This window comes from Coenobita brevimanus, unplaced genomic scaffold (assembly GCF_032717465.1).
Source record: "Coenobita brevimanus isolate Jiangsu-jjx unplaced genomic scaffold, ASM3271746v2 jjx.HiC_scaffold_2866, whole genome shotgun sequence".
Classification (NCBI taxonomy): Eukaryota; Metazoa; Arthropoda; class Malacostraca; order Decapoda; family Coenobitidae; genus Coenobita; species Coenobita brevimanus.
Window position 1 is genome coordinate 86,533 of NW_027643836.1, and position 13,596 is coordinate 100,128.

Genomic DNA, 13,596 nt, shown 5'->3' on the forward strand with positions numbered 1-13,596 from the left:
TGCACGGGACTGGGGGCCATTATATATATATATATCTATATATATATATATATATATATATATATATATATATATATATATATAGATAGATAGATAGATAGATAGATAGATAGATATATATATATATATATATATATATATATATATATATATATATATATATATATATATATATATAATATACACAAACACACACACACAGCCGAACTGTAAGATAAGCTTGTTTGTGAGAGAGAGAGAGAGAGAGAGAGGGGGGGAGTTTTGGCGTGTGTGTGTGTGTGTGTGTGTGTGTGTGTGTGTGTGTGTGTTTCTAAAATCTGTAATAGTTGTGTTAAATTTTTTTGCAGCGAGAGAAAAAGAATCCGTTTATTGCCTTCTCTCTCTCTCTCTCTCTCTCTCTCTCAACACGTCTCCATTCATGCATGTCCAACCCTCTAATGCAAGGGTTAACCATTACTACCGGTCCTTCATATATGCAACAGGTCAGCTCTGGAACTGTCTTCTGTCTGTATTTCCTTCTGCCTATGATCTCCAGTCTTCCGAACGCAGTGTGTCCAGGCATCTCGAAATGAAGGGATCTTGAATTTGGCGCTCTGTTATCTTGTTTATATCATCTTCTTGGAGGAAACAATCTTGCAGGCTTCTGGGCTTTGATTCCTGCTTCCTTGCATGAAAGAATAAAGTTTGGCCGAACATGATGCATAGTAACCAAGGAGACTCATTCGTGCCTCATAACCAAGCCTCATCGAATTTCCTACAACCAGAACTAGTAATTAAGTTCCAGAAATTGCCCAGTCCCATCAGGTACTGCAGTTTATAGGAGAGAGAGAGAGAGAGAGAGAGAGAGAGAGAGAGGGGGGGTTTAAAGGTGTATGTATGTGTGCACAGGTGTTGAGCCTTACCTGCACTCAGTCTGGCACCATCAATACCTTCATTAGAATCTTTGTACACCGAACCAACACACATTCACACACCAAAAGCTGAAAATCTATTAAAACCTCTGTGGTGTAATTAGTGAAATGTGTGCGAATAACGGGACAGGAAATACGAGTACTATATTACTGACACCGGAGTGGGACGAATAGGCAATGATATAAAGTAGGTTATGACCCAGGTGTGGCACTGTCCGAACACACTGAACGTTAGTGAAGTATGTGAAAATGTCAGGGAGGAAAACTGTACCGTTCTGGGGAGAATAGACCCTAATATAAGAACTGTCATGACCGATTTTGCGCCAATCTGAAACGCATTGAACTTTAGTGAAATTGAACTCCAGTGAAATGTGCACGAATGACTGAGAGAAACTTGTAAATTATGAGTACCGGTGTAGGGCGAGCTGACACTAATATACGGAGTGTCATGACATATTTTGCGCCAGTTCTAAACGCACCTCCGACTCGTGTTGACGACGTTAAGGCTATATCAATGTGTTTTGGTGGCGATGGGGGGGTTGTGGTAGAGGTTAATATCTTATCAGCGGATGCCAAGATCTTACCAGGGGAAGAAGCCAAGCTCTTACCAAGGGATGAGGCTGCTATGATCTTACCTGGGGAAGAAGCCAAAATCTTACCAGAGGAGGAGGCTAAGATTCAACCACGCTCTTTCTCGTGCGGGACAAGCTCTGTGACCTTACAAGCGGGCCAGTCCGTTCCCTTAACCTCCCTAACTATCCCTACGCCTATCCCAGCCCACTATACTGCCGCTGGGTAGCTCAGGCACCCATAAACACAGTTATACGCGTCTACTGCCCAATTTTCAACGTTTACAGCAGTCCCCTGTGCCAGATGGACCGTTTGACCATATCCCAGAATGGCTTGGACAATCTCAGCGACGGGATCTCCTACTGTGGGGGCGGATACATTGATGTCACCCTGAATTCAAACCGTTTCATGGCCACCTTCATCACTAGCGTCAAAATATTCCCCTACAGAAACAATGGATTCTCCTGTATTCTGACGGCCATGGCGAGGTACTGTACTTGTATATGTCCTTTGCCTCAGTTGTATATATGACTTTTTTTCATACAAGATGGTGCATTGCATAACCCTCCTCTTCCACTGCACCGAGAGATTTATTGCACTTTGTGGGGACGGCTTATTCAACGTTATCAACGTTTAGTGTGGATTATCTCTCCATTTTCTAATTTCACTGTGACACACGCCCACACCAACATACTCAGCTGCCCCTGCAACACACAAGATACCGTGAAATGCATAAATCATTGAACCCTATTGTACACAGCATAGCAGGCTTCGTAACATCTCTACCTAAGCGATTTTATCTGCATCTTATACATCAATATCCCTTGAGGGGATATTTTCCCGCATCTGGTCAGGTCAGGTGCGGGTAAGGGATGGGTCCACTATGATGTGGCAGGGGTAAACCAGCTCCTCTGTCGGGCCCTGCTGAGGATGTCGCTGCTTAAACTGCGCAGTTGACTCTCGTGCGGTGTGGTGCGGTGAGGATCTGTCCCTTCTTCCCTTGGGGCTATGATACGAGTTAATGTGAGTGTTTAGATGAGTAACTACCCCCGCTAATACCAATACACCAGTCCTGTATGAGACAGCCCTAGCATGTATTCAATATGGACGGTAGGTGTTAGCGCCGAAATGGTGACATGTAGAGGTGTATGGTAAGCAGGAGGACTACTGGGCCTTGGGAGCAGGCTGTGAAGCCTATGTACAGGGTCGGACACATTAAAAAAAAAAAAATGAGTGTGTGGTCCTGTCTGGGCTACCTGCCTATCCTTGAGGGAAGCAGCCTAGGTATATAGATAGATAGATCCTCTTGTGTATTGTTGGTGCAAATTATGTCGATATTAAACGACATGAATACCATACGCGATGATGATAAGGTGTAATATGCAAAATAAATCGTAGAGAAAAGGGTGCTACGAAGCCTGCAGTGCTGCTCAGAATCCAGCCCTTAATTTTGTATACAGTACAGGATGGTCCGTAAATAGCGCTCTACTAGAAACTCCTTTGGCTCAGTCTGCTAGTCTTGGCCAAGTGTGACAATGAGAGTAGGAAGTGAATACATTATGCAGAGCAGGCATTGACAATGACACTGACTGAGCCGTGCCCGTAACGCACGAGAGATGGCCAGAGGGAGTAAATGAGGAGAGTTATATATTGTCTGTCTATAGCCATACGCCTTAATACCGTAAGGGATGGCCACAAACAAATCGCCTCCATGTCGCCCTGTTTCCTGCCCTCCGCCTAACTCATAACCCCACCCCCTCTCTCTCTCTCTCATATACTTCTCCACTTCATTCCCCCCATCTCATCCTCGGTCTCCCCACCTCTCTCGTCCCCTCCACCTAGCTCACATACACTCTCCTTGTTAGTCTCTCACTCACCTTCCTCTCCACCCTGTATTCTGGCGCTGGAGAGAGACACCTTCACGTGGTGGCATCGGTATGACCTTAGTCCACCATCCTCCTCTCGGAGGTTAGAGAGGGAACTGAGGGGGACCAGTATACCCGAGCAACATCTCCCTCCTCCCCTTCGGTATCACCACATGAAGGCGTCTCTCTCCAGAAAATAGATACAGCCTTCATCAACCCATTCACTGCTAAATATCCTTCCAAAGCTGAAAACAATCCTTTAATGGTAACAAGGGTAGGATAGACATGTAACTAAGTATCAGGGCCCTTCTGTTAATGACCTGCCCCATGGTATGGTGCCAGGTGTGGTGTGGGAAGGTGATTTGGTGTGGTGTGTGAGAGGGCGGTGTGGTGTGTTGTAAGGTGTGGTGTGTAGTGGGAGGGCGATTTTGTGTGGTATATGAGATGGTGGTGTGGTGTGTTGTGAGGCGTGGTGTGGTGTGGTGTGGGAATATCGATGAGAGTAGTTTATCGTAGTTTACCATTGCTCACCGCTGCTGCCAGTATCGATGGAAGTCGCCGTAGACAGACGTAGAGAGATAGGGAGGTTGGTTGTAAATTGTCCAAGTACCACCATTATAAGGTCGTGAGGCGTCGTATGGCTCGAACTTGCCGTTGCTTAGTAAAATGATGTGCCGTCGACTAGAGTGAAAAGGTACGCCTCTCTTTCTCACCTTCTCCCTTTGTGTATCACAAGCGAGGTGAGTTACAGAGCACTCTTGGGTTACGGAGTTAATTGTACACAGTTATATCGACGCGTGATTGACAACGTAACGTAACGTGATGGCAAAACCTCCTAGCTAACCCCATCTCTGTCTTCCGCCCTTGATCGTATTTTTGGGCCCTCTCTAACCTCTTCTCTCAGGCTGTCTCTCAGGTTCTCTAATCTTCCTACACGTGATTTGGGACTTATATCCCCCTCTGGCTTCCAGCTAAAGTTTGTGGGCATACGTGTGCGCACGAATGTGGGCGCGTGTGTGTGTGTGTGTGTGTGTGTGTGTGTGTGTGTGTGTGTGTGTGTGTGTGTGTGTGTGTGTGTGTGTGTGTGTGTGTGTGTGTGTGTGTGTGTGTGTGTGTGTGTGTGTGTGTGTGTGTGTGTGTGTGTGTGTGTGTGTGTGTGTGTGTGTGTGTGTGTGTGTGTGTGTGTGTGTGTGTGTGTGTGTGTGTGTGTGTGTGTGTGTGTGTGTGTGTGTGTGTGTGTGTGTGTGTGTGTGTGTGTGTGTGTGTGTGTGTGTGTGTGTGTGTGTGTGTGTGTGTGTGAGGGTATGTGTGTGTGCGTGTGTGTGCCACGTACAAGTACTTGTGCTTGTACTTGGACTTTACAAACTTTTGAGTACTTGTATTTGTATTTGCACTTAAGTACAAAATTTTGAGTATTTGTACTTGAGATTTTAAAAATCAGTGTACTTGTACTTGGGCCAAATGTACTTGAAAAATCAAGTACTTTTAAGTACTTTTCAAGTACAGTACAGTAATAATCATATAAGGTACATTGCATAAGTGCACTGTAATTTAATAACAATAACTGTTTTAACTATGACATTAAGCAAATTATAATAAGTTTTTTTTAGTTGTACTGTTTGCTTTACTAAACAGTATGTCTGTCAATTATTAAATACTAGTGGTAATTCTATTATTTCCATTGTAGCTACTACTGTAGGGTAGTAGTACTATCTGGCAACTCTGGTGCACACACTTCAAGACTGAACAGGCAACAACATGTAGACTTTCTTCCTGTCTACAACCTGGTCACTACTGTAGTTTAGTCTTTCAGTAGCCACCATTTATAGCACTACGAGTGGCATCATGGCATCACCTAAGGATTCAGGCATATGGAGCCACTTGAAATTACCAGGATATACTACTGGAACATTCAAGACAGTCTGCAAGCAGTGTGATATTGATATATCAAGCTCCAAAAATGTTACATCCAACCTTTACAAACATATGAAAGTAAGCACAGCTTGCTAAGGTTAACAAGTAGTATTAGTAATAGTAGCACCAACACCCCCCGCCAACTAAAAGAAGAATTTGTATAATACCCAATGAGTAATCCAGCTTCCTTCTATGCACATGGGCCAGACAAAAAGTAAGCCCGCCTGCAGCCGGCTTTTATTTTATTTTCTAGGTGTTTTTCAAAGTTTTAGGGAGTTTTTAACAATATTAAATTCTAAAATAATATTGTAGGACTTCCAATGACTTTCGCAGACGAGTTTACCCTTTCACTGCCTCTACTTTCTTACATGCACGAGGTTCAACCTGTTTTTCACTCCCCAGCTGTATTTTTTATAAATTTGATATTATCTACATCATTTTTAAGACCGGCGAGGGGGTGGGGCGACAGCCCCAAGGTTAGGTTAGGTTGTCAGATTAGGTTAATGACAATAAAGTTGTCAGATATATATATATATATATATATATATATATATATATATATGTGTGTGTGTGTGTGTGTGTGTGTGTGTGTGCATCTTAATAGTTATTTTTCCCTTTGTTTCAGCGGAAACACAGTGCTTTATATGAGAGGAAAGTCAGCACTCGTGTCAACACTACTGGGACTAGCCAGTCAACCACGGAATGCTTTGTTACAGTGTCAGACCCAAAGAAATGTGCGACACACGATGCTCGTCAAAAGTAACTTGATGATGCACTAGTGCTCTTTGTGGCATGTGATCTTGTGCCTTTTTCTGTTGTAGACAGCCCTTACTTTAGTGGTTTACTTATTGCAGCTGACCCTCGCTATCATATGCCAACACGCCAGGATTCCCCGATACCACTACTGACACAAATGATGACACTGACTTGGAAGATGATGATCTTGATGATTTTGATGGTACTGATTCTGCTGAACTGTTTGAAGAATTAGCAACTGAGCATAACTCCTGCTTTGCTCATACATTGCAGTTGGTGGTAAAAGATAGCCTAAAAGATGCAAGACACTTAAATATTACACTCAGCAAAGCATCAAAATTGGTATCTTTTGTGCATAGGTCAACAATAGCCACAGATGTTCTGGAAGGAGAAAAAAAAATAGATCAGGTTGTGCCACTCGCTGGAATTCACAGGTGAAGATGATCAGATCTGTTTTGCGAGGGCCAGAAGAAAAGCTAAGTAGTTTGGATGGTGCCCCAACCCTTGGAGCATATGATCAAAATATTCTTCAAGATGTGCTAGAAATTTTTGAACCATTTGAGGAGGTCACTGACTGTGCCCAACGACAGAACTCTGTTTCCTCAAGTCTAGTTATTCCTTGTGTACGGGGGCTCAAGTTTCACCTAGAGCAGATGCAGTCAAAGTATAATAGTGCTCTGGTATTTGAACTGAGGAAGTCAGTACAGAAACACCTACAGCTGAATGAAGATCGAAAAATATATTAACTGGCAACCATATTTGAACCAAGGTTTAAAATGGATTGATGTTCTGAAGAGGAGGAAAAGGCGAACCTGAAGTCCTCTGTCATAACTACAGCACAGTTTATGGCCAAAGAAGCTACAGTTCCTTCAAGTATGAATCCCGGCACAGAACTTCCAGAAGATAATCCAGGACCCAGTTCAGGGAATTCTGAACCAAAGAGGAAGAACTGTTAAGTTTTATGGCCACCCCAGCTCAACAATCAACAGCTGTAACAGAGGTGCAGGAGTCCATTAATACTGAAATTCAAAGATACCTGAGTCAGCCATGCATTTCTGATGAAAGGGATGTAGCCTACTAGTATACTGAAAGGAGCACATGGAGACATTTCCAACTCTAGCAAAGATGGCACAAAAATACCTATCTGTCTCTGCTTCTTCTACACCTGTGGAAAGGATCTTCAGCATCGCTGGAAAAATCTTCCGCCCGCACAGATATCAGCTTGCAGACAAGAATTTTGCGTCTATGATGTTTGTGAAATCCAGTGATAAGTCCTACAGGTAGCTAGTACAGTATTGGTAATGGTATCAGTACTTTGAAAAGCAAATTTGGATGACCAGTTAACTCTTACGTGCCTGGTGTATCCAGCTGAATGCCACTACCCATGGGGGCGGGGAGGGTTTTTTAATAAAAAGTTGAGAAATTTTCATGTGTTACTATCTATAAGCATTGAAATTAACTGGATATTGTACTGTACATATTCCAAGATTGACTTTCATATTGAACACCAACGATGACCTGACCACCATTTTGTGTTGAGGTTTTGTCATATGGCCACTGGCGTGGCTAACTGCACTTTGGCCTATAAATACAAATTTGTCAGAACACGGCTCAGCAAACTGTTTTAAGACATAAAGAGTTTGGTCAAATGTGGATTTTTGGTGTTCAAACAAGGCAAATAAATGTGTGATAACCTGCCCTGTAACAAGTTGCAAACTTTAACTTCTGTAATTGACAGTTTTAGAGCAACCACAAACGTTTCACAATGTGGGCATTAAATGCACCATCCACCTGGACCTCTCACAGGTTGAGCTTAGTACAGTATTTGTTAATGTTTAATTTTCCGACATTATTGCTTACTAGGCAAATCATTAAATTCAAACTAAGGAAATTATAATTTGCTTGCATATTTTTCTAAACTGCAAGTATCACACTTCTCGTTTATAGCGCAAATCTATTTTGTATTATTAAAATTTGTATTATCAGTTAAAATAGAAAATTGACTAGAATTTGTCTCATTACCTTTACCTGCGAGTTGGCCCACTTCTGATCACCTTCACTCACAAAGCCCTATGGGCATCTCTTGCCGCCCTGTAGGTAGATCTTCACCTCCCTTAGGCGCTGTGGGCCGACGTTCACTGTCTAAAATCTGAGAACTACACAGATAGGTACTTTTGGGGGGGGCTTAACTCTATTCATTTTAGTCAGATCACTGTATTATATTACCATAATATGCTTCTTCACTAGATATTTGTTACTGAAATTGAAATAAACATGTCTATAAAAAATAATAGATAATCTGTTGAAATGTACTTTTACTTAAGTACACTGTCAAGCACTTGGACTTAAGTACTAGGCAAATCTTCTGTACTTGTACTTTTCTTCAGTACTTGTACTTGTTCACAAGTACTGGCACATGTACTTGGACCCATGCCTGGTGTAATGTGTGGTGGGAGGGTGATATTGTGTGGTGTGGTATGTTGTGAGAGTGGTATGGTGTGTGGTGTGGAATGGTATGGTGTGTGGTGTGGCGTTGTTTGGTGTGTTGTGGTGTGTTGGGTGGTGTGGTGTGGTGTGGTATGATGTATGGTGTAGTGTGGTGTGGTGTATGGTGTGGTGTGGTGTGGTGTGGTATGGTTTGGTGTGATGTGTGTGGTTTGGTGTGGTGTGGTGTGGTGTACTTGGCTAAAGTTGCTGAAGTCTACAGGGGTGAAGCACATCATGTCTGAAGCATGCTAGTGCGTGACAGAGGGACGGGGTAGTTCCTTAAGATTCATCCCCATCTAAAAAATACATCAGTGCATTGAGTGTTTTTTTTTTTTTTCAGTCAGTGCGTATTTTTCACTTAGACAACCACTAGTCGGTTTGTCTTCATCGAACAGAACTGGGGCACTCCCACAAATTGCATGCTAATTTGTGGTTGCATGAAATTCTGAGTTATGAGGTAGGAATGAGTCTCCCTGGTTGCTGGTTAAATCAACTGACTACACGCGGCCATCAGCTGCGCTGCAAGGGGCTAGGGACGTTCGTCAGGTTAGAATAAACACGTTGTAGTTGGCCTGTCTGCTACCTACAACTCTCCAGGTATTAACTAAGTCTTCTGTAATTCCTCAGATCAGGCACCACTCGTCCCCGACCTCCTACGTCTTCGCCACAGACAGGGCAGTGCGGCCTGAAAAATCCATCCAGGATTGTAAACGGCCAGGATGCTGGGCAGAACGAGTGGCCGTGGCAGGCAGCCGTTCGCAACAAGGTGATCAACGCGCTATTTTGCGGCGGAGTGCTGATTGCCGATCGCTGGGTAGTGACGGCTGCCCACTGCGCTGCACACTACCCCATGGATCAGATCTACGTCACACTTGGAGACCATTGGAGAGACCCGACCAGACCGACACGGTACACCATTACAGCGCAGGTCTCCAAAGTCATCATACACGAGGCCTACGACAGGCAGACGGTGAACAACGACATAGCTCTCCTGGAACTGAGTGAGGCAGTGACCTACAGTAACGGCGTGAAACCAATCTGCCTGCCCTGTTCCGTCACACCACAGAAACTCGAGGGACAGAACGGGATCGTAACTGGCTGGGGTGCGACGTCCTCTGGAGGATCATTCAGCGAGGTGCTACAGGAGGTGGAGCTTCCCCTGATGTTCACTGCAGACTGCCAAGGCTACCTAGGGAACGTCGTGACCTCAAACATGATCTGCACCTACAAGCACAACCACGATGCCTGCCAAGGAGATTCTGGAGGTCCTCTGGCTTGGAAGGGAGAAGACGGGAGGTATTATCTCGTGGGGGTTGTGTCCTGGGGCTACGGTTGCGCCGGTGTGGACACTCCCGGGGTATATGCTAAGGTCACCCACTACCTCGCCTGGATTCAGATAAAGACGGGTATCACTGTATGTCCGTAGAGCCATAACTTACCAGCAACCACATACAGACGTGAGCTAAAGGTTGTATTCTAAGTTGCTTTGGAGATTCCACAACCCTTCTTTCCGAGCAATTATTTCACACATATTTTTTTTTTTTTTTTTTTTTTTAAATAACAGAACGGAGGAAGGAAAAACAAATGGAGAAAAAAAAATATATACACCTTAGCACCGCCTGGTTGCATCTGAGATTTAGTAGCATCTCTTCTTCGGCTACCTGTTTGCATATTACAACTTAATATCGTCTTGTATGCTATTAATGTAAAATATGTTGATATAACGACGATATAAATAACAGAGAAGCGAATCTTAGGTATAAAAAGCAAACTAAGCCGCTCAAGAATATGTGCCAGAGATGGGATGGGCACCTATGAAGTAAAAAGGGAATATGGCACGATAACTTACTACTGCATCAAACATAATAGTTGTATATGTAGGTATAGATACTGATTTCATCCTTTTGGCTATGTATGGTTTCTCTTAATAAAATAGTCTGGAAATAGAAGTAACAAAACATCTAACTTTGGCCATCAGAGTACCAGCACCACACAATATGATACAATCTCAGTGTACATTTGTGCAGAACACCGTTATAATGTACAGGAAAATAAATATCAATTGTTCATCGTGTATCATTTTCTAACGACTTTAGTACCGTAATTTATTTTGGTCTATTTATCTATTTATTTTTTTATTTACTTTTTACTGCCTCCTGATCATCTGATTCAGTTCTAAAGCAACCTAGATTCAATCCCTTCACTGAAATGTTTTTTTAACATACGATTATTCTTGCTATCCTCAGACGATTTTATTAGACGGTTGTTTTTGTTGTTTTATTCTAGACAAGAGAGCTATCAAACTGAAGGGATTTGATATAGCCTTCAGTAACTTAATTTCCTACCAGAAGTCCTTCATAAGTTAAATAAAATCAACTGGTGGTAGCAGGAGTAGGCTAAAAACAGATGTCATTAAATAATAATAATAATAATAATAATAGTAATAATAATAATAATATCGGTGGTAATAGCAGTAGTAGTCATAATAGCAGTAGTAGTAGTAGTAGTTGCAGTAGTAGTAGTAGCAGCAGTCTCTAAGAACTGATCCTAAGTTAAGCATTAAATATTCTAATGATTCTAAATAGTAGAAATTTGAGCAACTAAACTCCCAAGAAACTAAGCAATATAAGGATTCTAAGCAGTGATTAATCTAAGCATTCTAAGCAGTGACGATTCTCAAGCATTTGGATTCTAAGACAGCAAACAATCCTAAGTAGGGAACATTCAAAGCAGGGAACAAGTAAGGATCTAAGCAGTACCATAACGAGTCTAAAATCTAAGCAGTGTAGATTCTAAGACAAAAAGAATAATCCATTACAGCAAGGATCCCAAGTAGTGAACATTCTCAGCAGTCAAAAAGTAAGAATTCTAACCAGGAAGGATTCTAAGCAGATCTAAGCAGTAAGGAGTCAAAGAGATGAGGATTCTAAGCAGGTCTAAGCAGTAAGGGGTCAAAGAGATGAGGATTCTAAACAGGTCTAAGCGATAAGGAGTCAAAGAGATGAAGATTTTAAAAACCGAGAATGCAGAATATTCTTGAGAAAAATAGAGAAGTGAGAATCCAACGGTACAGCTGGCCATCCCACCGATATTACTGAGGAGCTGCGAGGCTGTCTGCATGTCCCGTTTGGTCAACGTCCTCCTCCTGACTCAATCGCACCACACCCTGTTAATAGTAGGAGTAGTAGTAGTGATGCTGATGCTGGAGTAACAGAGGGATGTGATAGTGCAGTAGAAGTGACGGGAAAGAAAAAACGCCGTCGCTTTCTAGCGCTACAGGGGGATTGTTGGAGACCGATGTGGTGGCAGTGTATTTGTTTACGTCGCACTATTGCTGAGCTGGAGCAACCCTTTAACAGCCATCAGTCCACGCCGATTCCCGTATCTATCAATGATGCTACAGTGTGATTAAATCAATACATATATTCTTTCCTGTATCCTGTGCTTACTATTTCACTGTCTACCTGGGTCTGTGGATGTATATACAGGATGATCCACATATTTTCTCTCTTATTTCTTAACTGACCGAATCTCATTTGTTGTGGAGACGGCTCGCGTTACCAGTGTCTACCCCGTCTGACGACATTATTAATCAGCCATGCAAGCGATGTGCTTACCGGCAGAGCAGACAGGAGCCCGAAAAGGATTATCTGAAGCTGAAAATTATGTAAGCTAGATTATAACTTTTTAGTCCAAGTTCGTTAAAAGAAAAATTCTCTCTCTCTCTCTCTCTCTCTCTCTCTCTCTCTCTCTCTCTCTCTCTCTCTCTCTCGCTCGCTTTTCAACTCCAAGACCATTTCTACGCCAAAACCATTTCTATGCCAAGACCACATCAACACCAAAACCACTTCTATGCCAAAATCACTTCTATGCCGAGACCACTTCTATGCCCAGACCATTTCTATGCCAAAACCACTTGCCAAGACCACTTCAACACCAAGACCACTTCAACACCAAGACCACTTCAACACCAAGACCACTTCAACATCAAGACCATTTCTATGCAAAGGCCACTTCTATCCCAAAACCACTTCAACACCAAGACCACTTCAATGCCAAGACCACTTCAACACCAAGACCACTTCAACACCAAGACCACTTCAACACCAAGACCACTTCATTGCCAAGACCACTTCAATGCCAAGACCACTTCAATGCCAAGACCACTTCAACACCAAGACCACTTCAACACCAAGACCACTTCAACACCAAGACCACTTCAATGCCAAGACCACTTCAATGCCAAGACCACTTCAACACCAAGACCACTTCAACACCAAGACCACTTCAACACCAAGACCACTTCAACACCAAGACCACTTCAACACCAAGACCACTTCAACGCCAAGACCACTTCAACACCAAGACCACTTCAACACCAAGACCACTTCAACGCCAAGACCACTTCAACACCAAGACCACTTCATTGCCAAGACCACTTCATTGCAAAGACCACTTCAACACCAAGACCACTTCTATGCCAAGACCACTTCAACACCAAGACCACTTTAACGACAAGACCACTTCAACACCAAGACCACTTCAACACCAAGACCACTTTAACGACAAGACCACTTCAACACCAAGACCACTTCAACACCAAGACCACTTCAACGACAAGACCACTTCATTGCCAATACCACTTCAACACCAAGACCACTTCATTGCCAATACCACTTCAACACCAAGACCACTTCAACGCCAAGACCACTTCAACACCAAGACCACTTCAACACCAAGACCACTTCATTGCCAAGACCACTTCAACACCAAGACCACTTCATTGCCAATACCACTTCAACACCAAGACCACTTCAACGCCAAGACCACTTCAACACCAAGACCACTTCATTGCCAAGACCACTTCAACACCAAGACCACTTCAACACCAAGACCACTTCAACACCAAGACCACTTCAACACCAAGACCACTTCATTGCCAAGACCACTTCATTGCCAAGACCACTTCATTGCCAAGACCACTTCAATGCCAAGACCACTTCATTGCCAAGACCACTTCATTGCCAAGACCACTTCAACACCAAGACCACTTCAACACCAAGACCACTTCATTGCCAAGACCACTTCAACAC

The 13,596-nt window shown here is 43.1% G+C and overlaps 1 protein-coding gene across 1 annotated transcript; it reads left to right on the forward strand.

The window, feature by feature from the left end:
- The first annotated feature begins 1,899 nt into the window (after positions 1-1,899).
- LOC145390118 (chymotrypsinogen A-like) lies at positions 1,900-10,019 on the forward strand. The gene is made up of 2 exons (XM_080265172.1): positions 1,900-1,969; positions 9,131-10,019. Exons 1-2 carry the CDS (start codon positions 1,962-1,964, stop codon positions 9,927-9,929), a joined length of 807 nt encoding a protein of 268 aa, XP_080121298.1. The 5' UTR covers positions 1,900-1,961; the 3' UTR covers positions 9,930-10,019.
- The last annotated feature ends 3,577 nt before the right edge of the window (positions 10,020-13,596 follow it).